Source organism: Paroedura picta, chromosome 9, assembly GCF_049243985.1.
Source record: "Paroedura picta isolate Pp20150507F chromosome 9, Ppicta_v3.0, whole genome shotgun sequence".
Classification (NCBI taxonomy): Eukaryota; Metazoa; Chordata; class Lepidosauria; order Squamata; family Gekkonidae; genus Paroedura; species Paroedura picta.
This window is the reverse complement of record NC_135377.1, coordinates 10,422,094-10,450,061: the sequence shown is the minus strand read 5'-3', so window position 1 is coordinate 10,450,061 and position 27,968 is coordinate 10,422,094. Positions and strand designations below refer to the sequence as shown.

Here is a 27,968-nt window from a genome sequence, read left to right as displayed (position 1 = left end):
AAAATTTCAGTAAAGAGGCACGGCTCAGATGGCAAATAACGCCTCACGCTAGTAATTCAAACTCCCCGTGACAGGTTTCTGGCTTTTTTTCAATGCTTCGAAGTCATCTATTTTTTTTCATAGCATAAATTCACAGTTGGAGTGCAGAGGGGTCTATCACACAGATGTCTCATAGAGCCAAGTGCTGGTGGTAGCCGTAGAAAGTTTAAATTTTATTTTATTTTGAAGGTGAGGCAAAGAGAGCGGTCGCAAGATGGCTTCCACAGCAAGCGCGGAGTCCTGCCAAACTAAAAACTGCCACATTGACTCACCACGTGTGTTGGTCGCCATGTCGGCCACTTTCTGGAACGCGTCCAAGAAGGCAGCGGCTGCTACAACGGTTGTCCTGAAATACAGATAGCATAACGTGGTGTTAGAAGCAGCCAATATATCCGGACCATGAAAAAGAGGAAAACCTTGTTAAAAGAAACTATCTTTAAAATTTTTTTAATTTTTTACTTTTTTTAATTATTTACTTAAGAAGGGTAACTGTGTTTGTCTGTCTATAGCGGTCCTACAAGCTGCAGTCCAGAAGCACCTAAAAGCAGACTTTCTCAACCAGGGTTCCCTGAAACCCTGGGGTTTCTTGGCAGCCCTGGAAGGTTTACCCAAATGGGTGGAAGGAAGAGTTAATTAATTTTTAATATATTTTTAAAAATATATTATTGGGTAGTATGACCACAATGGCCAATGGTGGGACTGGAGGGGAGGCGCCCCAAGAGAGCATTGTACACAGCTATGCTTCCCAACCATATTCTGCACGATCTGCATGATACCAAGACATGCGCACACCCGAACGTCCGCCTCACCCAAGAGTTTATTTCATGTAGAACAGGATTTTTCAACCGAGGTTTTGTGAAAGCTTTCTCAAATGGATGGGAGTTAAAAAATTTTTCAATTTGTTAAACATTGATTGGGTTATAGGGCCATATATGGTCATGTCGACCCGCCCACCCCACCCCAAGATGGCCAATGATGGGCCTGGAGGGGATGGGAAGGGGTGGGCGTGTCCACAGCTATGCTTCCCAACCAGATTCTGCAAGATCGCACCACTTCGGGGGTTTCCTGAAGACTGAAGAATGTTTCAGAGGTTCTCAATGATAAAAAAGTTGAGAAAGGCTGCCTTAAAGGCTAACAAAATGTGTGACAAGGGATGAACTTCCGTGAGTCGCTTCTCACCAATATTCCGCCATGAGGCCTGCGGGACTTCTAGGGGCTAGTGAACTCTTGCTCTTCTCTCTTGCCACAGACTGACAAGGTTAGCCAACTTGATCTATCTCCATAAGGATAATGTAAGCTTCTATGACTTTTTTCCTGAAGTGAGCATTGACTCATGAAAGCTCCTAGCCTGTCATGAATTTTTTAAGTCTTTAAGATGCTACTGGACTCTTGCTCATTTCTGTGTTATATTTGCATTTGGAACCCACATCTGGGTAGGATCCTCTGAACGTGTTCCACTAGACGTCTTCCGCTGGCACAGGGACCTTAAATCTGGCAGAAAAGGTGTGTTCCACTGGAAGAGCATTCCCTGCACCAGAGGAGGGCTTCACTGTTAGACGAATGGGTCCACAGGATCCAGCCCACATACTGAAAAGGTAAAGGTATCCCCTGTGCAAGCACCGGGTCATGTCTGACCCTTGGGGTGACACCCTCTAGTGTTTTCATGGCAGACTCAATACGGGATGGTTTGCCATTCACTTCCCCTGTCATTACTGTTTACACCCCAGCAAGTTGGGTACTCATTTTACCGACCTCGAAGGATGGAAGGCTGAGTCAACCTTGAGCTGGCTGCTGGGATCAAACTCCCAACCTCATGGACAGACAGCTTCAGACAGCATTTCTGCCGACTTACCACTGCGCCACAAGAGGCTCTACTGAAAAGGTATGCAGGCTCAATTGTGAATGTTCTCAACAAGCATGGCAGAGAAAGTTCAGCTTGTTTGTCCCACGCTCCTCTATTTAGAAAGTCTCATTAACAACCAAGTTGATCAGCAGCATCCAATGACGTATCTATCCCTGAACTGTGCCACATCAGAAATCAAGTTAAAAAAATTAAACTCTTCTCATATTCAGACTGAACTATCCCAGAGGAAGGGATGGGATAGAACTTTACTACAGATCATCATCATCATCATCTCTCCAAAACCTGATGAGGATCCCTGATCCAAAGGGAGGAAGTGAGACTGGCCTTGAGCAGGGCAGGGCCTTTTCAGCCTTGGCCCCAGGCCCTGGTGGAACGCTCTGATGAAAGAGATTAGGGCACTGCAGGACCTTTATCTGTTCTGCAAGGTCTGCAAGACAGAGCTGTTCCACCAGGCTGACAGTCGAGGCCCTGATGGACCATCAAGAAATGCTAACCTCACTGTTGAACAGAGGGAAGATCTGCAAAGATTTGACTTCCCTTCCCCGGTTTAAATCAGTTTAGTTACTGGCAGCTCTTACACAATTTTATAGGCATGTTTTGCAATCTTACATGGTTTTATTCTGATGGATATTTTATGCTGTTACCTACCCTTGGCTTTTTAGGAAGGGCAGGCTAAAATTATAAAGATTTATTTATCTATGAAAATGAACAGGTCTACAACATTTCTTATGCAGAGGACCACACAGGTATTCAGCGGTACGGTACAAAGACAGATTAATCACACCCAGGCTGTGGATCAGGGAGCTCCGTTCAAACTTCTGAAAGAACAATTTATTTTCAGCAAACAATCCTTAGGGATATTTCTCAAACGGGTTTCTTAACTTCCCAACACAAATCTGGCACCACAACATCCCTAGATCCCTCCCTACCCACCATAAGAAGTTTAAAACACAAACACAGGTCTGGCCTTCCCTAAATATAACACCACTTCACGAATAAGTGGGCCACGAAGCCCCATTTCACCTCAAAACTTACACTGAAGTCTTTCCTCCTCTCACTTAATTGACTGCATATCCAAGGCTTGAATTTTAATAGAATCTGGGACGTGACTTTGGGGGATAAAGTAAAAACAAGGACATCGCAGGAATCCACGGGAACAGCTGGGGCAGAGAGTGGCACGTTCCGGTAAGAAGCATTCCAGCTTGATCAACTGGCCGGCTTTCTGACACGATTGCTTCTGGCCCAGTTGCTTTGCTCCACCGGATGGGCAAACTGGGGCTGCGGCAAAAGGGGGTTTGCAGAGGAAACTGCCTTGGGTGTCCACCTGGCGTTTCTATCCTGCAAATGCTGTCCCCTCCCATAGGAAGGGGAAGTAGCCGATCTTGCCATGACAGTTAGCGAACCAATATTGTTGAAGCTATAGTGTTGTTTTAATGGTTTTATGGTTTTTATGGGGTTTTTAAGATGTTGTAACCCGCCACGAGCCGCAAGGGAGTGGTGGGTAATAAATTGAATAATAATAATAATAATAATAATAATAATAATAATAATAATAATAATAATAATAATAATAATAATAATAATACCCGACAGACCACTTTGCACAACATCAAAGACAATAAATCCCACGTTTTCCACAGACTATCCAAATTCTCAGGCTGCAGATAAAGGTTAAGAGGCAGAGCATTTTATAGGTCAGATGAAGGTCTTGTTACACATCAAATGCCCGTTCTTTGCAGCCCTTTGAGAATCAAAAAGAATGTTAGCTGGGATCTGCTGCAGGGAAACGAAGTCGCAGCTTTCGTCCAACACTCACACAAACACACACAAACACTTAACACAATAAGAGGGCATGAAATAGCAGTGGGCAATTTAACACCCCCCCCAACCCCAGCCAGGCTTCCTCTGTCTCCAGAAGAGAGATACAGAAGCTCACGATGAGAGGATGAACGTCAAGGGTTTCTAGGACTTCCACAAAGGCTTAAGGAAGGAAGGCCGGGCAAGTCAGCAAAACACCCTAGATCAGGGGTAGCCAAACTGTGGCTCTCCGGCTGTCAATGGACTACAATTCCCATGAGCCCTTGCCAGCATACTTCGCCAGCTATGCTTCCCAACCATATTCGGCATTACTGCACCACTTCTAAAGGTTTTCCTGAAGCCTGAAGAATGTTTCACGGGTTTCTGTCTGGAGCAGCGGAAAAGAGCAAGATGGGCATGGTGGGACAAGAGGCAGAACTGAACTGAGAAACCCCATAAAAAAACAATTTATATACAATCATGAACAATGGATTTTTGTGTCATTGGTCAGTTTCGGTTTAATTTTTATGAAAGAACCCTTACATAATTTTATGGTTGGGGGTCACCACAACACGAGGAACTGTATTAAAGGTTTGCGGCATTAGGAAGGTTGAGAACCACTGGGCTAAGATTTCCTGAGTATTCCACACCAAGATCCAAAATTTTAGAGAATCTAGGACACGACTTTAGGGATCGAGAGACACTGTATGAAGAAAAACCCACGAGGCAGTACCAGAGGGGTTTATGCGATCCATCCTAAATACCTGGAAATATAAAGTCTGAAATGTTTTGCTTTTAGCATACTTGGAGATATTATCTGAATGAAGCATGACAATATCTATGCTCGTTTCCTGTATATTTAACAGTCACCCATACGTGATGCAATACTCTCTCTCTCTCATCAGGAAGTCCCCTTGTCCCACTTTTCACTACCATGACAACACTCAGGAAGATTCTACGGTACAGCCAATCTTAATTGAACTGCTTCCAACGCGTACTGTAAAGATGGGAAGCAAAAGGGAGGGATTTTGGGGGGGAAATGGTCTGAAAAAGCCTGAGCTATCTGCAATTCCCCTTACTTTATTCTGTCTGAAAAAGCAGGATTAGATTCCTTAAGAATCAAAGCCAGGAGCCTTCAACATTTCAGAGGAGATTGACTCTGACAAGAGAAAGCTTGGTCACAATTAACCGGATCATCAGAATATAGATGAGTCAGCTCTAGCAGCCCCACAGATGCTTAACCTTGGTCACCAGCAAGCCATATTAGAAAATTACGAGTCAGTTCAAGGAATTCAGGTGTATTCCCCCCCACACCATACTCTCCCCTTCAGAAGACAGCCCCTTTCCCTTATTTTTTATTTATTTATTTATTTTTCAATTTATTTCCTGCCACTCCCTAAGCAGCTCGTGGCGGGTCACAATGTTTTAAAACCCCATTATTAAAACTCCCCATTAAAAAACTTAAAATCCATCACAACATGGCGGGGAAAAAAGTCCCCTTCCTACCCTCACTACTAAAGGGGGTGGAGAAGAAGGTCCAACGATGTTCAAAAGCCCGGGGGGGCAGTAGATGTACCTCGCTGACCCCAGCCTCAACCATGGACCTGGCGGAAGAGCTCCATTTTGCAGGCCCTGCGGAACACTGGAAGATCCCGCAGGGCCCGCAGCTCACCCGGGAGCTCATTCCACCAGGTAGGGGCCAGGACCCAAAAGGCCCTGGCCCTGGTTGATGCTAGGCACGCTTCCCTAAGGCCGGGAACGACCAGTAGATTCTCACCCGCAAAGTGCTGGATTTGCCTTCTAACCTCACCATTAAAGCTGAGATTACAGCTCCATGTGCGTGAAAATATCTATGGTCAATGTGAGCCAGGGTGGTGTAGAAGTTAAAAGTGTTGGGCCAGTATCAGGAAGACCATTTAATATCTCCACTTGTGACGTAGGAGCTCCAGGTCAGTGTTCCCCCCTTGTTTATTTGCACAGTTACCTTAATTATGCATTGAATGGATCTCTTTGTACCATAAGGGAATATGTTTCCTGTGTTTAGGGCGGGGCAATGGCTCCATGGAAGAGCCTCTGCTTTGCTTGTGGAAGGTCCCAGGTTCAATCCCTGGCATCTCCAGTTGAGAAGACCAGAGATTAGGTATTGTGAAAGGCTGGAGACTTCGGAGAGCCCCTGCCAGTCTGAGTAGAAAATACCGACATTACTGGCCTAGTGGTCCCACTCAGTATTGCTTTAGGATGCTTAGAGCTAATCCTGCGTTGAGCAGAGGGTTGGACTAGATGGCCTGTATGGCCCCTTCCAATTCTATGGTTCTATGATTCTATAAGGCAGCTTCATTTGTGTACGATGTAGTATGGGAGGGATTATCTCGTCAGACTAGAATCTAGGAGACCCAGGTTCGAATCCCGACTCTGCCATGGAAGATTGCTGGGTGACCTTGAGCCACACTCTCTCAGGTTAACCTACCACATGGGGTTGTTGTGAGGATAAAAGAGAGGAAAGGCCAAAGATGTAAGCTGCTTTGCATTCCAAGTGGGGGGAACGGTAGTGGATAAACGAACTAAATGAACCCAAACGCAGGTTCCTCGTAATCATGGTTTGCAAACCCATCTCAGGCTAATTCTTTCAAGCTTCATTTTCTAAGAGCCACATGCACGAAGAGAAGGGGCAGGTAACAACGACAATCAATAATAATAGGAATAAACACGGAATGCAAAATCATGGTTAACATGGAAAATGGAAGGCAAGAGTGGGGGATTTGTGCTTCTGCAGGGGGGGAGGACAGATCAGTCTGAAGAAAGGCTCATAATTATCCAACTGCTGCAGGCACAGAAGCAGTAGATTAAAGGGAGAATGCCAACCGTACATACAGGAAACCTGACAGGCATAAAAGAAACAGAACTATGAGGAGGGGGAAATAGCTTACCTAAGCTGAGACTGCAGCTTGCCCGCTTTGTTGATGAAGTCTTCCCAAATCGGGTAACTTCCCTGAAAGAGAAAAAAAGAAAGAACTTAATAAAGTTAATTTGACCCGCCAATGAAAACTCTTTCTTAGAGGGGGCATAAGCCACAGCTACAAATGAATCCCTGTTCTAACCCCCATTTTGAACTATGGTTCCACTTTGAAGCTAGAATTGCATCAACACCTCATCAGATACTGTGCTATAATTGGGAAGGGGCGGGGCCCCAGATTGGCATGTACACAGCTCTGCTTCCCAACCATATTCTGCACAATCGTGTCATTTCAGAGGTTTCTCAAAACCCGAAGAATATTTCAGGGGTTTCTCAACAGTAACAAAGTTGAGAAAGGCTGGGTTAGAGGAGAGGAAGCCCTGTTCTTGCTTGAACAGTTTTGGGGAATTCATTCCGCATAAGTAAAACAACAGGATGGAAAAAAACCCACTGCCTTAATATATAAGAGCTCTCCATGAGACAGCATGGAAAGCCTGCCAATTCTCAGCTAGTGAAAAAGCATGATTACTAATTACACAAACCTGTTGAGTCATAGAACCTTTGCAAGTTCAAGAATTAAGCTGTGACTTTCCTGCATTGTGAAGGGGGGGGGGATTGGACTAGATGACCCTGGAGGTTGCTTCCAGCTCTATGATCCTAAGAATACCGCCTCAATTAGGAAGAGTCTTGCTTGGCTACAGTATTCCTACACCATCAGTAGTCCAGTGTCACACTCAACAAATACACAACAGCTATCATATGTAATATAACGTATCATGGGGAAGATTTAATCTGCCAAAGGTCAAGGCAGGGTCCCCTGAGACAGGCATTTCACAGTCAGTTCATTCTGTTTGGTTTGCAAGGCAGACATCTCTAAAGCTCAGAGAGTGGAGGTTCGGTTCTCGTGCCATGCTCCTGCTGTGTTTCTTTTTGCGCGTATACATTCCCCCCCCCCCCCCCAATATTTCTTTAAGCTTGCTCCACTGAAACGATGCCACCGTCTGGTTTACATTAATCAAGTTCACAGATCACTGGTCAAAAAGCACTTCCAGGCCTGGGGGGAAATATATATATATGGTGCTTACAGTACAGCTCTTCTCAGTCAAGTGCTGCAGAGATTTTCAAATGACTCTTAACCTTTATCTCAAAATTTAGGATGCATGTAAGACTCTCTCGAGGAACAGAGGCACCTGCTGCATTTGACGTCCCAGTACGTATGTCGTTGCACTATAAAAGTAGAGGAATATAACAAAGCTTATCTCTTGGGACTCCCAACAATGCTGGCTAAGAGCAATTGTAGGCCTTGAGGGAATGAGGGGAAACTGCTGTCAAGTTACAGCTAACTTATGATGGGTTTTCCAGGCAAGAGAAAATCAAGAGATGGTTTGCCACAGCCTGCTTCTGTGTCCCAACTTTGGACTTTTCTTGTGGTCTCCTATCCACCCACCAATCAGGGCCTACTCTGCTTAGCTTCTGAGAGCTCATGAGATTGGGCCAATTTGGGCCATCCCAGTCGATGGGTAGGAAGGAGGAGGCTTCTAAAAAGCCACAAACTGAACACAGGTCTCCCACAAACACTGTCCAACATCCACGTCTATAGCTTAACCAAGCCCTCATGAGGAAGTTAACAGTATTTTGCCCAAAGGTAATTCATTTTTCCTCAAGGCCTTCCTTAGAGCCCGGCATGCGAAGCACGGCAGGCTTTTCCAAATGCGTGGGAATTAATTAATTTTTGATATATTTTTTAGATTTGTTAAACATTCATCGGGTGATATGACCATATTCAGTGAAGTCAACCCACCTACCCCTCTCAGAATGACCAATGATGGGCCTGGAGGGGTAGGAAGGGGAGGGGCCACAGGTGGGCATCTACACGACCCTGCTTCCCAACCATATTCTGCATGATTGTGCCATTTCTGGGGTTTCTCGAAGCCTGAAGAACGTTTCAGCGGTTCCTCAATAGTCAAAAAGTTGAGATAGGCAGCGCTAACCATTACACCTCACTGGAAACACTTCCATTCCCTTATAGCATAAGAAGTGACCCTAAAGCACAAAAAGATCCATTAAATGCAGAATTACGACAACTATGCCCTTAATCTGCTGGTTAAGTTCCTCTCCCCGCCGTCCACACAACCCCACCACCAAGCTATGCAACAGCTTTGCTCTTCAGTTTTAAATACCATTTATGAAAGAACTAGGCTTCAAAGCCCGCTCGTAAGATTGGCCCCTCACCCAAATGGCTGGAATTCTTGTCAGTCCGGGTGAAGGGCCAATTGGAAGGCACGTTGCGCCTTCCGATTGGCCCCTCACCCGGACTGGCCCCACCCACTTCTCCGCCCACTTAGGCCTTAGCCAATTATGAATACCACTCCCAGCGGTTTCAGATGTGGCATTTGGAGTTGCCAGAACACACTCAGGTAGCTGTTCCCTACCACAATTAAGGTTTATTTATTTACTTCATATTGTTATTAATAATGCAAATATGCACACTTTTTTCCTGGCCGAGCCTGGGATGAAAAAGAAGGTAAGAGGATTTCTACAGTTCTAAACTGTTGGGGCAGGTGGGGGAACAAACACGAGGGAAGGGAAAAGGGGAGGTGCAAAGTTCCAACTTGTTATCACTTCACAGACGCCATGATTTTATATATGAAGCAACTGCTACATCCTTCCTGCAACAAAGATCCTTTCAAGAAAACAAAAATATCTGAAAGTATCCAAGATTATAGCACAATTCAACGTGTGTTTACTAAATTTCACAGCCCTGTGAGAGTCCCAAGATAGTTTGTGTAAGATTCACAGAGAAAACGACTCACTGTTTTGTCAAAAACAAGTTTTTAAAAAAACCCTATTTATTTATTTATTTTTAGTAAAGCTTGGTGTAGTAGTTAGGAGTGCCGACTTCCAATCTGATGAGCTGGGCTTGAACCTTGGGCTCACTACAGCACTGATAAATCTGTTCTGACCGAGCAGTAACATCAGTGATCTCTCAGCCTTACCTCCCTCACAGGCTGCCTGTTGTGGGGAGAGGAAAGGTAAGGTAAGCCACACTGAGATTCCTTCGGGTAGAGAAAATTCGCATATAAGAACCAACTCTTCTTCTTCTTCAGGAAAATCAGGGCTCTCTCAGCCTCACCTCCCTCACAGGGGGTCTGTGGTGGGGAGAGGAAAGGGAAGCCAAGCTACTTATGGTAGAGAAAAGTGGCATATAAAAACCAACTTTTCTTCTAATGTTGTAAACATTCGTGGATGTTGCTCTCCCAAGCTACCTTTTAATCGACTTCATTTGACCTCAGGGACACCATCACGTAACCAAATCCAATTGGCAGTGAAGTACTGTGACCTCGGTCCATTTGGTCGGACGGGTTCACCCACGTGGCTAAGTCAGGAAGGAGACATGAACGGTAAACAGGAGAGGGAGGACAACGGCAAGACAACAGCAGTTGAGCTAAACAGGAGAAATATTCGCACCAACAAACATCATTCAGGATTGCTATTTTCAGCACACACACACACAATCAATACTGGAAAGCATCCAGTGCAATCCGAATTTTCAAAAATGCATTCTCAAGTATTGCAGAAGGAATCATAACTTAAACCACACGAGCATTAAAGTTTGTTGTTATGGGAAGAAAAACCAAGGTGTTATCTATTGCAGCATAATCCTTGACTAGCGGTGCTCCGTCAGTACTGGCGTACAGCGAGCTGCCGTGCGATGACCTTAGACAAACACACCCTCTTAATTAGCTTATGGGCAATCTCTCTCCCGAGATCAGCTTACGAGTGCCTTGCAAAGGAAGACAAAGCAGCCCTCTGTCTTTCCCTGCCTTTACTTTTCCGAGTCCATCAGCAATGACGCATCACGCTTCTGCCACTTCACGTGGCCACATTACAAGTCACACTGTAGCAACCTCAGCGGCATAAATGTACCCTAAAGTTGTACGTGCAAATCTATAATATTGGCGATGGCCACGATTCACTGAAACCATGCTTGCACACCAGCTTCAGGGCTTTTGAGCGTGGTGTAGAGACTGGCGGACTCTAATCTGGATTTTGAACTCTGGTGCTGGAGAAGACTCTTGCGAGTCCCTTGGACTGCAAGGCGAACAAACTGGTCAGTCCTAGAGGAGATCAGCCCTGACTGCTCCTTAGAAGGCCAGATCCTGAAGATGAAACTCAAATACTTTGGCCACCTCATGAGAAGGAAGGACTCCCTGGAGAAGAGCCTAATGCTGGGAGCGATCGAGGGCAAAAGAAGAAGGGGACGACAGAGAATGAGGTGGCTGGATGGAGTCATTGAAGAAGTAGGTGCAAACTTAAACAGACTCCGGGGAATGGTGGAGGACAGGAAGGCCTGGAGGATCATTGTCCATGGGGTTGCGATGGGTCGGACATGACTTCGCAACTAACAACAACAACAACAATCTGGAGAAATGGAATTGATTCTTCACTCCTCCACATGCCTGGGTGACCTCGGGCTAGTCACAGTTCTCTTAGTGCTGTTCTTGCAGAGTAGTTCTCTTAAAGCTTTCTTAACCTCACCGACCTCACAGAGTGTCTGTTGTGAGGAGAGGAAGGGAAAGGTGTTTGTAAGTTGCTTTGGAACTTCTGCTGGAAGTAAAAAGTAAGGCAATGACAAAAAAGAAACTGTCAGAATGGGAAATAAAAACATTAAGCAGCATGGACTCCAGTATGGGATGCATACACCTAAGAAGGATTACTGCAGGGGTGGTCAAACAGTGGCTCTCCAGATCTCTATGAACTACAACTCCCATGAGCCCCTGCCAGCATAATGCAGGGGCTCATGGGAATGGTAATCCATGGGTATCTGGAAAGCCATTGGTTAACCCACTTCTGGCTTACTGCATGATGCCCAGGTCTTCAGCTCTTGGGCAGTACTTCCATGAAGTGTTCAAACTCACTGTTTGAAAATAAGCATCCAAGAGCAGCTGCATTTGGTTACTCGCCTCTCCCCTTTCTTATATTTCACCAACCTGTCCACGCTGATAAGTGCTTTCGTAACCCTGCAGCTGGATTACAGTAACACATTCCATGTTGTAGTGAAAAGCTTCATATTTTCCCACAAATTTTGCTAGCCCTTAAGGTGCTACTGGATGCGTGCTCTCTTCTACACTCCATGCCGGGCTGCCCGTGGAGACCATCTGGAAAGTGCAGATGGTCCAGAATGTTGCTGCCTGCTTACTGTCAGGGACTTAGCTGATGAGATTGCCTTTGCCAACTTTGTAAGAGCTACACTTATTTAAAACCTTGGCTACCACCAGCCAGTTGCTCCCTTCCCTCTCTGCTGCCTGCCTGGGTGACAAGCAGAGCTCAGGTCTTTTGCGTATCTCTGTAGACAGATCTTCCTGAAAAAGTGAGAGACATCCCTTTGCTGTAGATTTTCAGAAGCACTCCAAGCTCAGCTTGGTGTAGTGGTTAGGAGCGCCAACTTCTAATCTGGCAAGCTGGGTTTGATTCCCCGTCTTGAACGGAATGGTTTTCTGGTTTCTTTTCTGCCAGGTATGGCAACTCCTTCAAGCAGTTAACTTTCTGTACAGGTGTGTGCAAGATCTGGCTGGTTTGTAATCCTACACCTTCCACACCTAGCCTTATAGCATTCCCAAGCCCTTCATCTGAACCTCTGGTTTCCATTTTGAACAAACCAAGTTTTACTGCCTAAAATCGGACTGAGCAGCACTCCTGTGGCCAGTAGAGCAAGGAGAAAGTAATTCAGCGAGACCCTGATAGAGAACCTTGACCACTGTGACTTAGCAGCAGTGCAGAGATCCCAACAAGGGAGAACCAACCAGTTTGCTGAACTGGAGTGACAGCTATTATACAAAGGCTTCATCAGTCAGGAAGGGGCAAGGACACCTGGCACGCCAATCATGCATGGCTATGAAAAAGCAAACAACTGCATTTACAGTTCGGTCTTTAGAAGCTGTCCAACTCTAAGTCAACTATTAAAAAAAGATCTTGTGAAACATCTTTTGTCATTATTGGCAGCTCAGGGAGAAGTTCATGTTTGATGTTTCCAAAGTTCAGGGATAACTAAAGCCGAAAACTCATCTCAAAAGTTCTTCCAACGGGTTTCGCAATGGGAAGATCACGTCCTAAAATGGCAAACCGAATATTCAATCATTAAACCACAAATTTCAGGGGATTCATTATAACATTTGTTTGCCAGCTGTCCTTAAATTTTCAAATGGAGGGCAACTCTTACATGGTTACTTGGTGAAATGGTCCAAAGGAAAACTGCTAAAGCCACTGGCTCATTAGCCAAAGTGTGCAATGGAAGATCACAACAAATATTTTGGGCCTGCCTCCCTAATCTGTTTCTTTTTCCCCACACATTCTTCTAGGCTTAGGGAGTTCAGGTTGGTAGAAGTACTCTCTCTTATATTTCTGCCTAGGAGGTATGTTCAGCTGACAGACTTGGTTTTATGGCCAAGAAAGGATTTGAACATGGATCTCCATAGTCCAACAATTAACCTCCTTTACGACAATGGTTCACGCAGCCACATTTCCTTAAGACACAATCATCCCTTCTGAAGAACCACAAGGCAAATGAGTACACATTGTCAGTGTCAGCATCCTTCAGGATCAACTCACACAATAATGGCCCATAATGGTCCTGCTGAACTGGGTTTAGGATATGACATACTACACTTGCAAGTGTATGTTTTACGCTGCAAAATCTTGTTGGTCTCTTAAGTTGCTACTGGACTATGACCTAACTTTTCTACTTCAGACCAAAATGCCTAATCTCTTAGACCAGCCCTTCTCAACTTTTTTACCATCAAGAAACCCCTCAAATATTCTTCAGGCTTCCAGAAACCCCAGAAGTAGTATGATTGTCCAAAATATGGCTGGGAATCATAGCTGTGGACACGCCCACCTGGGGGCCCTCCCCTAACGACCCCCTCCAGGCCCATCATTGGCCATTTTGGGAGGGAGGGAGGGTTGACATGACCATATATGGCCATAACAGCTGATAAACCTGGACTAATAATGCTAGGAACAGGCACTCCCCCCAAAAATTAATAAATAATTTTCATGTACCGCCCTGAGACATCCCCTTCCCACAACAAAATCAACTGAAATTCCGAAGTCACAGTATTTAAACGAAGGAATTCTTGCATCTATCAATGACACAGGAGTCTGTTTACAGACCCAAAGCAGTCCTGGGGGACCTTGAGGGAATCTCATTTGTTTCTGGGGTTGGGGAGGGCAACAGGCCAACCAGTGATCCTCGGACCCCCTTCAGTCACCCACCCTGCAGATTCTTCTGTCCAAGCAACTGCTTCCTGCCCCAGATACGCTGCAGTCTGAACTTGATTAACCAGTGGGCATATATCCTTCAGGGGAAGACAGCCCTATTCATAGAAGACAGCCAAAGTATCTGACCAAATGCTCCAAGGAACAGCTGGTAGCTTTCCAGAAAGGATATTTGTGCACAGACAGGTGGCTTGTCTTATGCAACTCAACAAATACACGGGGGAAAGGGCATCTATGGGTCCTCATGCAACATACAATCCAACACGTAAGCCACTGTTACGTAAGAAGCTGCCCGGGTACACCTCAAGACAGACTGTTCCCAAAACAACTAATTAGTAACTACATGTTTCTGTTTGTAACAACACACCAATGGTTCTCTACCTGGAGGGTTTACAATAGCAAGAATACAACAAGAATGATTTCCAGCAATTTATTTATTAGAATTTTTTTGCAGTCGTTACTGACCCAAAGGAGACTGACAACATTAAGACCAATGAAGTAAAAATAACATGAAAAACAAATATAATATATTGAACTATGTGGCTATCGCCATAACACTATTAAAACAGCCTAAACACATGTCACATTCCAAATAATGTAGCTCTGCATGCCCTGCAGAAACTAAACAAGTCCAGCAGGGCATGTGTGTCAACCAAGAATGCATTTCATAGGGGAGGAGCCACAACCAAGAAGGCCCTTCCCTGGTGACAGCTAACCAAGCCATCCTGGGGCCAATTACGTTTGGCAGCCAAATCTATTACCCCATTAGAACATTTACTAGTCTGTGCTGGCATGTTTTGCTTGGGTTGCTAGTTCTTTGGGGCTTCTGCACAAGAACTATCAAACACAGGGAAAGAATCAATTCCGTTCCAACGTGTAGGGAGTAAGGAATTGAACTATGGATTAGAAAATCTTTAGGATGCACCTCATTGTTCACATGATCTCACCAGCTATCCTAATGAAAAGGCAGCAGACTCTCGTCCTCAGTTTCTCATCTACAAAATGAAGATAATCTTAACCTGCCTCACCGCATTGTTCTAAGAATGCACCTAAGACACCTGGAATACACGGAAGTGCTACGGAAGTACAATTACGATTAATGGAGATTTTCCACCATGATCACCTTGAGGCCATTCTTACTCATCACAAACAACCAAGAGGCTACTTGGCCATGGTGGAAAGCATAGCAGAGTTTGACGGGCCTTCCCCTATAGCCCCCCCCCCCATATCTTTCCATCGTAGCACTGTCAATATCAGGGGTAGTCAAACTGCAGCCCTCCAGATGTCCATGGACTACGATTCCCATAAGCTCATGGGAACTGTAGTCCATGGACATCTGGAGGGCCGCAGTTTGACTACCCCTGGTCAATATCCTCCACTACACACAAATACCCTAAATAGTAAGCTCAGGAATGGGTGAACTCTGAGGACCAACCACCATGCATGATGCAGTAACCAACATTTGGTAAGCAAGTCCAATGGCATTTCGTTCTGTGACGCTGACTTTTGGTATTTTTTTACACAGCAACAGCAAGGTGTGAATTCCATAGTTAGGTTACGACATTCCAGAACTTTTCTGCAGTAGCCAGGGGACAGTGCCTGCCAGAGAAGGACGGTATTATTAAATGCTTCCGGTCTATTTAAAATTGGTTAGCCTTCTGTTCCTCGGAGCAAAACTCTTCTAAAGCCAAAATACAATGGGCCAAAACAAACACACCTGGTCAACATCCACCATGGGTCACATGAAGGGGTGGGGCAGGCCGGCACACCTCTTGATCTGCAAGCCAAGGGATAAACACCTACCCCTTAGGGAATGCGGGTTTAGGAGGAGACTCAGTAAGCCAAGGAACAAAAAGCTAGTGGCCGGTTTGTGAACACCTTCAACCTGTTGCCGGGAGGTGGAAAGTGCCATCAAGTCACAGGTGACCCCATGGGGCTCCAAGGCAAGAAGAATTTAGAAGCAGTTTGCCACTGCCTGCCTCTGCTTCACGACCCTGGGGCTCCTGGCAGGTCTCCCATCCAAATACTAGGCATGGCCGACCCTGTGGAACTCCCGAGATCTGACAAGACCAGGCCGGCCTGGGCTACCCAGGTCAGGGATCCCGTTACTTAGGAGGAATTAAATCACTTCCGGGACACCAAACTACAAAAAAATTGCAAATCCCCAGCACGGCCTGTCACATGAATTTCCCAAATATTTGCTGCTCTGAGATCTAGTGAAGAATTCAGAACCGGAGAGGAGTTACAACATTCTGTAAACCATAATTTAAGGAGCCAAGCAGTTAAAAATTTGGGGGGGGGGGAGGCGGGCAAGAGGTTGCTACTCTGCTGACCTGGACTACTAATGAACGATACAGGCAGCCCTCACCCCCCATGGCCCAACCAAGAGTGTGAAGAGCGAGATCTCTCCTCTGGAAGCTGCCTGTTCCTCCTTAGTAAACTTGCTTCTTACTTTGGAAGTAACTGCTCTGACCGTCTAAAAATAGCCACACATCTACACTGTTATACCACTGGCTTAAAGAACCCCCCAACATGCTGGCAACTGCCTAGCTCATTGTTTCCAAAACCAACACTCAAGATCAGAGGATAGAAATCAGAAGGGGTTTGTGTCGTCCCCCTTCTTCCCAAGTTCCAGCGAAAATCTTCTGCAGCTGTTGATAATGGCCAAGAACTGCAAAGCAAGAGAGATCAGTTGGTTGCACTTAATTACAAACAAACAAGTGAACAATCAAGCTGTATCTCGGCCCCGCTGCAATGTGCAGGCAGGGGAAGAAAATTACTTCTCTTGTTTGTGAAAGAGGGAAAGGACTGCAGAAAAGAAGATGGACACGGAATGCTCAAGTCACAACCGCCGGTGATCCTTTTTAATGCCTCTTTGCACAAGATCAGCTCTTTCGCTCCTGCGTGAAGCGGTAAGCCAGGAAGCATATGATTGCAAACGTATTAGCGCGCCAAGCACTACCGTAGCGAGCAAAAGAAAAAAAAAATCAGTTCTGCAGGACAAAGTATGGAGTCTCCATTCAATCACAAAGTATGGACTACAACGCTAATAACAATAATCCATGAGGGCTTGGATTGGGCGTGTTGACTCAGAAGTAAGTGCCAAGGTCAATGTGCACTTAGACAGGCACAAACATGACTGTATCCTGTTATTTCCTCAGCATTCTTCCCAATAATCGCTAAGCCACAGGTAGCAAACTGAAGAGGCCTACTGGCTGGCTCGAAAGACCCATTTCTGACGCTTTGGGGCTGTCACGCTGAGTTGAGGCCTTGGATAGAGTTGCCACACCCAGGCCCAGGGGAGCTAAGAGATCTCCCAGAATTACAACTCATCTCCATGCTACACAGATCAGTTCCCTGGAGAAAATGGCTGCTTTGGAAGGGCGGGCTCTATGACATCATACCACGCTGAGGGACCTCCCCTCTTAGGTTTGCCAGGTCCATTGGTGGTGCCATGGGGGATGGGGGACATTTTGTGGGAGCAGGGAGGAGTTATGTGATGACACCACTTGGAAGTGACATTGGCACACATTAGACACCGGGAGTGACACTCTAGCTTTGGGGCAAAACTCTATGGTATAATTTGCTTCTAACCATAGCACTTTGCTCAGGAACCAGAGGGTCCCCCCCAATCCCCCAAAAAAGTGATGTCACTTCCAGGCGACATCAGCATGTGGTGTTAAAATGAAGCATTCTTCTGGCTTGGGGTAAGTTAGGGAGGTGTTTGGCTCCTGGCTCCTGGACCAATGATATACAGACAACATCCAAATCTCTCAGTCCCATTCCAGGAAGGTGGTGGAATTCATGGTCTGGAAGCAGCACTAAGTTGGAAGTAGGCGAGCTGAGGTGTCATCAGCAAGAGACCGAGGGCCGGATCCAACTTTTTCACACCACCTCATCCAATTCCGCTCCATATTGCAGTCCCCATCTTGATAAATTGCAGGCACAATTCACAACGGAGCCTAGTACTTTTGTAGTAACAACCATTAGAAAAGATGGTCACACGTAATGCTGAAGGCTGAAATGTGAGCTTGGTTTCTAAATGTTAGGGCTGGCTTCCGAAATGCAAGGAAATCTATCAAGGCTCGATCTCCATCACAGGTTGCCTTTGTCTATGCAGATCCAATGATACCCCCAGCATAGGTTTTTTGAGCAGTCAATGGGAGACTCTCTCCTTTGTTTTTCACCAGCAGAAAAGCTGGATCCTATTTCACACTGCTGGCTGGAAGCACAGGTAAACTGGGAACAGGTGTACAACCTGTTCTGGACAGGTTCTGAAGGATCAGATTTGCAGTTAGGAGCAACTACTGGATTCAGTTCCCATATCTCAAAAAGCAGGTGTCAGAAGACGCCAATTGCAGAGGGTTTATTTAGTCTGTGCTGGTGCTCCAATTGTGTCGGGTAGGATTTTGTCACATCTCTGATGATTTCACTAACCTGTACCAGTAGAACAGCACAAGAGTGTAGTAGTACCTTAAGGACTAACACAATCTGTGGCAGGTAGTTCATAAACTACTACTCATTTCTCCAGATACCTTCCCTACCAATGTACTCAGCAAGGTCTGAAAATTTCCTTTAGCGTTGGAAGGAGGCCCCGTTAAGGAGGGAGGCTCCTTTACCTGTCCTTGATCTCCCCGAGGCACTGATGAAGCTGTTCTAACTGAGCAGTGATATCAGGGCTCTCTCAGCCTCCCCTCCCTCACAAGGCGTCTGTTGTGGGGAGAGGAAAGGGAAGGTGAATGTAAGCCGCTTTGAGCCTCCTTCGGATAGAGAGAAGTGGCATATAAGAACCAACTCTTCCTCTTCTTCAGTAATTTCAGGGCTCTCTCAGCCTCACCTCCCTCACAGGGTGACTGTTGTGGGGAGAGGAAAGGGAAGGCGAATGTAAGCCGCTTTGAGACTCCTTCGGGTAGAAAAAAAGTAGCATATAAGAACCAACTCTTCTTCTTCTTCTTAAGCTGGAGGAAGCCTTCAAACGACTAGGATATGTGTCATTTCAAGACTCGCTGAAAGGGGAACCGCTAAAACGTTCATGCTGCAAAGCTATTTTAGACTGCAGGTCTTTTTAACCAATTCAAGATGGCTTTTTGTTATGATCGAGGCTTTTTTGTAAAAGCAAAACAAAAACGGTGTTTATCTACAAGAGACTTTCTTAACCAGGGTTTCTTGAAACCCTGGGGGTTTTTTGACAGCCCTGGAAGGGTTTCCCTAATGGGGGGGGGGGTTAATTATTATTTTTAAAAAATTTTACAAAAATGTTAGACACTTATCAAGTGATATGAACATGCCCCCCTTCCAAAATGGCCAATGATGGGCTTGGAGGGGGTGGGAAGGGGAGTGGCCATGGGTGGGCGTGGCCATAGCTCTGCTTCCCAACTATAGTTGTCGTAATTGCGCCACTTCTGGGGTTTCTCGAAGCCTGAAGAACATTTCAGGGGTTTCTCAATGGTAAAAAATTGAGGAAGGCTGATCTACAAAGTTGCAATGATTTTTACCAATTCACCTGTAAAGATAGCCCACCCCCAAAATAAAAGTGCCAGTACTCACTGAGAACCACCACACATATACACAAAACCTGATTTATGACCAAATACAGGAAATGCCTTGCGTAGGTGACACCGAGCCAACTTTGTGTTTGAGCCTGGATTACGAGGTACCCCCGGCGAACTGAGCTTTTCTTGCATGCATCACCCCAAATCTTCCAGAGGTGCTACTGGTATAGTACAGCAGTTAAGAGAATTGTAAACCGCTTTGAGACTCCTTCAGGTAGTCAAAAGCAGGATACAAAAACAAACTCCATCTTCTACTCTGCTCTTCCACTATTAAGAGGGCAGGTACTTGGGGCATAATAACAATGTTATTAGCAACAACCACAACAATTATCCATCAAATCACAATTGACTCAAGGCTACCCCTTGGACCCCCCCCCCCTTGGGGTTTTCAAAGCAAAGGTTCCAGGTTCAATCCCCGGCAACTCCAGCTAACAGGACCAGGCAGAAGGTGATGTGAAAGACTCCTGCCTGGAGAGCTGCTGCCAGTCTGAGTAGACAATATTGACTCTGATGGACCAAGGGTCTGACTCAGCAGAATGCAGCTTCATGTGTCTAGCACAGGGATTCCCGACCACAGAAGCCTGGGAGTCCAAGGGAGATACAGACGGGATCTTCTGCTTTTCCCCTTCGTCTGAATGGACTCAGCCACAACATAGGGAGACGTCAACTTCCATTGCTCTTCCTCACCCCCTCCTGACCATGAGTGAACTCTCTTGGGGTTCCTGCACCTGGGAGGGGGCGGAGCCTGCATGCCTGCCTGAACCCACTTCTCTCCCTCCACCAGTCCTTGAGCCTGCCTGTTACAACAAGTGGTGATGTCACTTCCTGTGACATGTACATTCTGGGGGGCGTGGCAGAGAGACATGGCCAGCTGACATCACTTCCAGGGCTCCTCGAAACCTGAACAATTATTTCAGGGGCTCCGCCATGGTCAAAAGCTTGAAAATGGCTCTTTAGTCTTGTATACTCTGGCAGAAGGTCTCTGGTGGAGATCTTTCATACCACCTCCTTCCTCATCCTAAAAAAACAGGAGATGCTAGGGATTAAATCTGGGACCATCTGCACACAAAGCAGATGCTCCACCAGGCAGCCGTGACCTCTCCCCTAAACGGGCACCATCTTGATCCTATTCTCATAAACACAACATATGGATTACAGACACCACACCACAAATCTATAGCACTCTTAAGCAAAGGATTCTTCAGCGCACGTTAGCCCCCTTTTCCTTAGCAGCTCATTCCACGTGCTTTATGAGAAGCCAACATGAATAGTGTTCAAGCTGCCTCACCCCCACCCCAGATTAATCCCCTCTCCACCCTTTGAACATCCTTCACAGGAACAGAAAACGCCCTTTAAAACAAAGAGATGCTTCAAACACGTCAAGTGGTGACTTCCCCTATTGACTAATTTTACGGATGTCTTTTCTTTGACTCTGATCCAATATCAACTTTGAAAAAAAAGTAACTGTTCTTAACTCCACAGCATACATGAATCCACCTGGAAATGTCACAGAAATTAGGTATTTATAAGGGAGGATTTGGACGTGTTATGTTAAATTCTGCTGGAGAAGCTTCCGACTTAGGCGACCCAATGCATGGATGTTCTCCAAAACGTCTTTTGGAATCATTCTCAGATCTTGAGAGCTATGGCTTCTTTTACTGAGTCAATGCCTCTTATGTTGGATCTTCCTCTTTTCCTGCTACCTGCAACTTTTCTTAGCATTGTCTTTTCTTGTGACGCCTCTCATAATGGAACCAAAGAGCAGTAGCCTCACTTTATTTGTTTTAGCTTCTAGGGAAAGTTAAGGCTGGATTTGGACTAGGGCTCACTTACTGAGTGCTTGCACATCACATTATGAATTTTCCCCAAATTTTACAAGTCCAGGAGACCCGGGTGTGAATCCCCACTCCACCACGGAAATTTGCTTGGTGACTTTTAACCAGTCATTTTCTTTCTGCATAGCTCACTTTACAGGCTCACTGTTGTGACAATAAGCTGGAGAAAGGAGGAACAATGCAGTAAGTCACTTTTGGTTCCCATTGGGAAGGAAAGAGGCAAAGATGTCTAAATAAATGCGTTTGCTGGAGTGACTCTTGGGCAATTTTGGGGACCTCTCAAATCTTTTTTTTAATGTCAGGCAAAAGAAAACGAAGAGCATTTAATTAAATCTGCAATTGTCATGGCTCAGTTCCACAGACGAATACAGGTGAGAGGCAACAGAATTGCATTGAGCCCATTTTTCTGAGAAGTTTTCCAAATGCCATACTTAGAAATCCAAAGTGAGGCTATCAAACTTCTTTTTGTTTGTTTTTTGAGAGGCGGTCCTCCGTTCCCCCAATCTCAGAGCCACCTAGAGCATAACAGATGTCCGTGTTTTTCTTTGGAGGGGGGTGGTGCATACCAACCCCTCACCCCCCCCCATGTCTGGAATTCTAATCTGGCAAACCTTTAACAACTGTCCAAAAGTTGCCATGGAAGGGCAAAAATACGGACAGCTGGAGAAGTTGGGGCAGGGGGGGGGGGGGACCTCCGGCATGCGGGGAAAACACAGAGAGCTTTCTGGGAGCAAGCAAATAGACACCCTGCCTTGGAGTGACATGTTAATATCACAAAGCCCTCCACCTCCTTAATGCCCCAAGTTAACACGCCATTTGTGACAACTGTGCCTTGCAAGCCGGTTGGAAGCCCCCGCACATGGGAGCCTCGTCCACCCACACAAAGGAAAGCGGACCATTCTTTCACAACGAGCAGACAGGTGGCGACTGAACCGGAGCAGTCACAAGCACGCCCAACAAGCGTGGACAAGGCCAGGGCCTTCAAGTGGCACCCAGCCTTGTCTCAACTTGCAGCCGAGCCAGCACTCAAAGCTACGCCCACGGCCAACGCCCAGGATGGGTAATCCTAGCCCTCATTTAGGGTTGTTGTTTTTTTTTTAAGTACGTCTTCCGGAATGTCTTTCCCAAAGCACACAAAAACGAGAGCCAAAGGATAAATATTTGCACTAGAAAGCACCCGGCAGCCACATCACAGACTACATGGAGACCCTTCTCTTCCGCGTGTTTAAAGCAAGAAATTAAAGGCGAGTTCTATCCTGGCCAGAGTGCAAACCGATCCCACTGTAGTCACAGGGCTTACTCTCGTGCAAGCGTACTTGAGTCTGCAGGTATAAGTTCAGCCTCAAATTGTAGGTTAATTAAAAATACCTGTTTGGCTAAAAAAAACAACTACTGCAAAAACCAAAACTTGGCATATGGCCCAATCTCGTGATAAATTTACTAAGAAGTAAGTCCAGTAAATTCAATAGAATTTGCCCTCAATTACACGGCGGGAGGATTGTGAGTTAAACTGACATCACTTCTGCACTCTATTAGCCAGGAAAGCCAATGATTAACGGAAGCTATTCGGTTCAAAGGGCTGGAGGTAGATTGTAGGAACAACCAGCTTTGGGTTAGCTGAGCAGACTGCTGCAAGACAGGCTGTCGGGTGGTTCTCCTCTTTCATCTTCAGAGTTTTGCTCTGTAATTTTCGGCGTTCAGCGGTCCGTTGTCCCACGATTGCAACAGAGTGATCTTTTCGTTTAAACAAACAAACAAAAAAAGCTGCATGCTTTTAAAAAAAGAGATGTTCCAAGCAAAGACTTGTTTCAAACTGCAGGTAGCAGCAGTGTACAATTTTTTATGCTTGGAGAATTATCTGTTGCCTTTTGGAAAGACTGAAGGCATATTCGAGGAGTGCACAGACTGTGGCTCTCCAGGTGTCCACGGGCTACAATTACCATGAGTAATGCTGGCAGGGGCTCATGGTAATTGTAGTCCATGGACATCTGGAGAGCCACAGTTTGGTCACTCCTGGGATATGCTCTCTCCTGCCAAGCCCCTGCTTGGAGCAGATTTCAGACCTTCATTCCATCTGGCAGAAGGCAGCATCCGCTAAAATGGACCACGACAAACATTGCAGGTTTGGGGGAGGGATCTCCGCCCTCCCTTTAACCCCCAAAAGGCCACATGCTCAGCTGCACAAAGAAAAGTTGGGAAGCCAACCACATCCTACAGCGTCCACCAGAGCCTGCAGATTCAACCCTCCACAGAAACTTTCCTGAAACAAGACCCCTTCCAGGGTGACCTCACCTGGATAGCCTGGGCGTGCCCCATCTCGTCAGATCTCAGAAGCTAAGCAGGGTTGGCCTTGGTAAGCATCTGAATGGGAGACCTCCACAGCAAACCTAGTCTCATAACATGGAGATAGGCAACGGCCAACTATGTCCGAACATCTGTCGCCTGGCTGCCAGCCAATCCTACAATTGAAGGATTTCCTGGCTACCCTAAACACACATCACCATATAAATGCTAAATAAATGACTTAGGGTCACCCCATTGCCTTTTCAAGGCAGGAGACCTTCAGAGGTGGCTTGCCATAGCCCACCCCCACATCCAAGACCCTCGTATTCTTCAGAAGCCTCCTGTCCAAGTGCTAACCAGGGGCAACCCTGCTCTGCTTCCAAGAACGGAAAAGATCGAGTTAGCCTTGGCTATCGAGGTCAGGGTGTTCTGTTGCAGATGCACTTCCAAGAACCACACATGTAGGCTGAGACACCCCACAATCCGCTGAGCTTATAGGGACAGCTCTGCCGTTGCAGAAAAAAGCAGGAGTCTAGTACAGGGGTTGCCAAACTGTGGCTCTCCAGATGTCCGTGGACTGCAACAACCATGAGCCCCTGCCAGCACGAGAGCTCGTGCTGGCAGGGGCTCATGGGTGTTGTAGTCCACGGACATCTGGAGAGCCACAGTTTGGCCAACCCTGGTCTTGTAGCACCTGATCACATCTGCGGCAGGGAAGGAGCTCTTGTGAGTCTCAAATACTTGAAGAAGTGAGCAGATATCAGGAGCTGCTGGTCCCCCACTTGAAGCATCCACCCACAGGGACCCCTTCAAACTCTGACAACCCCCCCCCCCATGAAGAGGACAACAATATAAGGTGGTTTCTAATGCAGGGCGGTGGTTTTACTGTTTTATCATTATGGTGTATGGTTTTAAAATGTTGTCAACTGGCCCCAAGCTAACAGCAATGGGACAGCATACGGATAAAACATTTATATATTTAGATTTATACCCGATCCTTCCCGAGAAGTGAAGACATCCCCCCATGGACAGCCCATCTCTTTCCCCCTCTGCGACATCTCCATTGGAAACCAACCAGGGGAAAGTATATTAAGTAGGCATTGCTTAGCACCCAACACACATTTGAATATACACGCGCCACTCCCATGTGGATTCGGAACAGCCCTCTGTGCCAGCTTGCACTTTCCTTTTTAACAAATGCAATTTCGGTTCTCCTTCCTACAAGGCATCCTGCCCAGGTTGCACGGAGCTCTGCAACGTTCACAGACAGCCCCTTGCCGCCTGTGGTCTCTCCGGTAAGGGGAAATGACTTGCAAACAACACAGAAATGCAACAAAAAAGCACACGGCACTGAATGTGCTACGAATCTGCCCCCATCGTCAGAGAGGACGGCACACCCTGGCGTCCTGAGGCCGGACGGGACCCAGCCACAAACTCCTGGTGTCCACACCTTCATAGAATCATAGAGTTGGAAGGGGCCATACAGGCCATCTAGTCCAACCCCCTGCTCAACGCAGGATTAGCCCTAAGTGCTTCCGCCCCACAAGGGGCCACCCAACTCTTTGGTCTTGTATCGGAGACATGCTACAGTTCCCTTGGGACAGCATACAAGACATAAAATCAGTGAAGGATCAGGCCCATGTTCATGCAGCCCCCCCAAATTCTAACGAACACCTCCAGAAATGCCCCTCCAGGTGTGGAAATTCAGAGGTCTGCTGTCTCTGGAACTGGAGGCTCCATTTAGCTCTCCATGGGGACCCATCTTCAAACACCTTGCTATACTGGGTTGATCGACTGCTGCCTTTGCTATATGCCAGGGACACGTAGCTACACATGAGCCAAAACATTTATTGGGTGGCCCCGGGTCTTCCTCTTAGTCGAGGGAGAACTGGGACAAGTCCAAAGGCACCTAAAAACAAAAGTGATATGCAGCCCAGTCGGGGCCAAAACCTGCCAACATGGGGAGAGCATCCCCCGGAATAAATGCCAGCTGCTGAAGGTCCCAGCACCTACGACAGGCACCGGCTGGGGGGTTTTCAAGGGGGCAGGCTTGGGTTTTACGCAGCGCCTCGCATGCATCTCTTTTCATTGACTGGCGCTGTTTGGCTTAACAATTAAGCGGGCTCCCCAGGGGGGCTCTGGGAAAGCTTTGGCCTCGGGGGAGGAGGGGAGGAGGGGAGGAGGGGAGGGAGGGAGAGAGAGCACGGATGCCAACGCACAGGGCAAGGAAAGAGCAACAATGCCTCTGCCAACCATTTTGGGATTAGTGGCAGGGGAGGGGGAAACGACATCCTGGATCGAAACAGCAGCAGCGAGCCCGGCATGCCAACTGCAGCAGCTGTCAATGCAAGGCAGGGATGCATCTGCATGCAACACACCGGGGGAGGGGGGGGGGTCGTGTTCCCTCTCTCCCACCCACCCTCCACCAACATTTCATGCAAGGTGGCATTGGGAATCTGCCAAGCCCCTGGGGATTCGCGGCCCCATAAAGGAAGGAAGGAGGGCGTGTGTGTGTGGGGGGGTGGTCGTCTTGCCTTACCTTCATATCCCCGATGGTGGTTTGGAAGAGTCCCCCGAGAGCGCTGCATTCCTTCTCGATCACCGCCTCCATGTTGGCGCCCCCTTCTCCCGGCCGGCGGAGGCGGCAAAGAAAGCGTTGCGGGTTTCCCCACCGACCTTACTCGCGCGGAGACACCACACCCCCCCACCTATGCGCTCCAAAAAAAAACAAAACAAAAAGCCCTAATCCGACTCCAATGCCCAGCCTGCCCAGGGGCGGCGAAGGCGCGTCGGGGAAAGGAGGAGAATCAAAATTATAATAATTGGCGGAGACCCGGGCGGGCGGGGGCAAGCGAGGGACGCAGCCCCTTCCTTCCTTCCCTTCCTCCGGCGGGCGCCTAGTGCTTCCCCGCCGCTCCTAGCAACGCCGCCCGGAGCAAAGCCTCCCGCACTGGGGAGGAGGAAGAGGAGGAGGGCGAGAACGAGGCGCGCGACCTCAAGCCGTCGCTCTCCCCGCCGCGCGAGGCGAGCACCCGAGGCCGGCGCTCTCCATGATGGCTCATGCCCACGCCGCCAGGCGGGTCGAGGCGGGGGAGCGGCTCAGCTATGCAGCCGATGCAGCAGCAGCAGAGAGCAAACCAGCCGCCGCCTCCGCCCGCAGCCAACTCCTCAATGGACAGCTGCAAAGCCGCTTCTTACACCCGGTGCAATAGAAAAAGGAAAGGCAGCCGCCAAAGCCAGCAGCTGAAAGGAGACCGCGGAGCCCGGGCGAGCGAAGAGCTACATATGCATTAAAGAGGGGCGGGAACCCTCCGGCTGCGGCAGATGGGCGGTTTCTCACAGCCAACCCCGCCAAATGGGCAAGGGGGTATAGCTCAGCTCGCCATCCCTCCTCCGCTCCGGGCTTCCGCCCTCCGGCTTCGCTTCGAGTTCTCGCTCGCTCGCCCGTGCAACCCGCGAGTCAGGCTGAGTCCCCGCACGCAAGCGCGCGCGCCACCTTCCCGGGCCCTTTGGAACCTTGCCTCCCCGGGAAGGTGCGTCACGAGCGCCGAATGCCCGGGCCGCGGCTCCTGATTGGCCGGCGCGGGAAAGAGAAAGGGAAGGGTGGCGAAGCGGGCGGCTCGCGCGTTCTGGCTCGCGGCGCTGCGATGCTGGTAGTTCGAATCCCATGATGTGTACTTGCTGGTTGAAAAGAAAACAATTAAGTTTTAATAATTGATTCTCAACATGCTTTTGGATTTCTGCACATCCTCTAGCTGTTAAAACGGACTGTGCATAACCTCTGCCCATCGTAAAGTTGATGATAGGACGTTTTCTACCTGATTTGAAATTTTCCATTCAAAACTGATCATAGAATAATAGAGTTGGAAGGGTTCTTCCTGGGTCATCTAGTCCACTCACAACCCTATCATTCATCCACTGTAATCTACCATCCCCCAAAGATCTGGACACTATGTTCTGTTTGATACAGCCCAAAATCTCATTTGCCTTCTTAGCCACCAAGTCACACTGCTGACTCCTGTTCAATATATGGTCTACTAAGACTCCTGGATCCTTTTCGCACACGCTACTGCCAAGACACGTCTCCCCCATCTTATATTGATGTATTTGGTTTTTCCTACCTAAATTCAGAACTGTACATTTGTCCCTATTGAATTTCATTTTATTCAGTGGTGTCCACTGTGCATGTGATGGGCACAATTGCAGGGATTCTCTGCTTGGGTTCCCCCAGGCCTACGGTTGAGAAAGCATCTTCGAATACTGGCCTCACTGCATGAAAAAATCTATCCACAAATAGAAAATCTCTCATACTCTACCCAGCCCTCGTAGAATAATGATAAGCAGAGGTGTTTATATTTAAAATGTTTTCT

At 47.3% G+C, this 27,968-nt stretch overlaps 1 protein-coding gene across 13 annotated transcripts in view; it reads right to left on the bottom strand.

Moving 5' to 3' along the window:
- Positions 1-27,118, bottom strand: part of MTSS1 (MTSS I-BAR domain containing 1) — a 142,848-nt gene extending 115,730 nt beyond the window's left edge. For 6 of the 13 annotated variants that reach the window (XM_077351526.1, XM_077351533.1, XM_077351536.1 and 3 more), the window contains exons 1-3: positions 26,138-27,117; positions 6,628-6,689; positions 312-385 (exon numbers count right to left, since the gene is read on the bottom strand). In XM_077351526.1, coding sequence (XP_077207641.1) covers positions 312-385; positions 6,628-6,689; positions 26,138-26,209 — 208 coding nt within the window. In that variant the 5' untranslated portion in view covers positions 26,210-27,117. Of the gene's footprint in view, positions 1-311; positions 386-6,627; positions 6,690-9,919; positions 9,940-26,137 lie in introns of those variants that run through there. The other 7 variants (XM_077351531.1, XM_077351528.1, XM_077351529.1 and 4 more) reach the window with 3 other exon arrangements.
- Between the last annotated feature and the right edge of the window lie 850 nt (positions 27,119-27,968).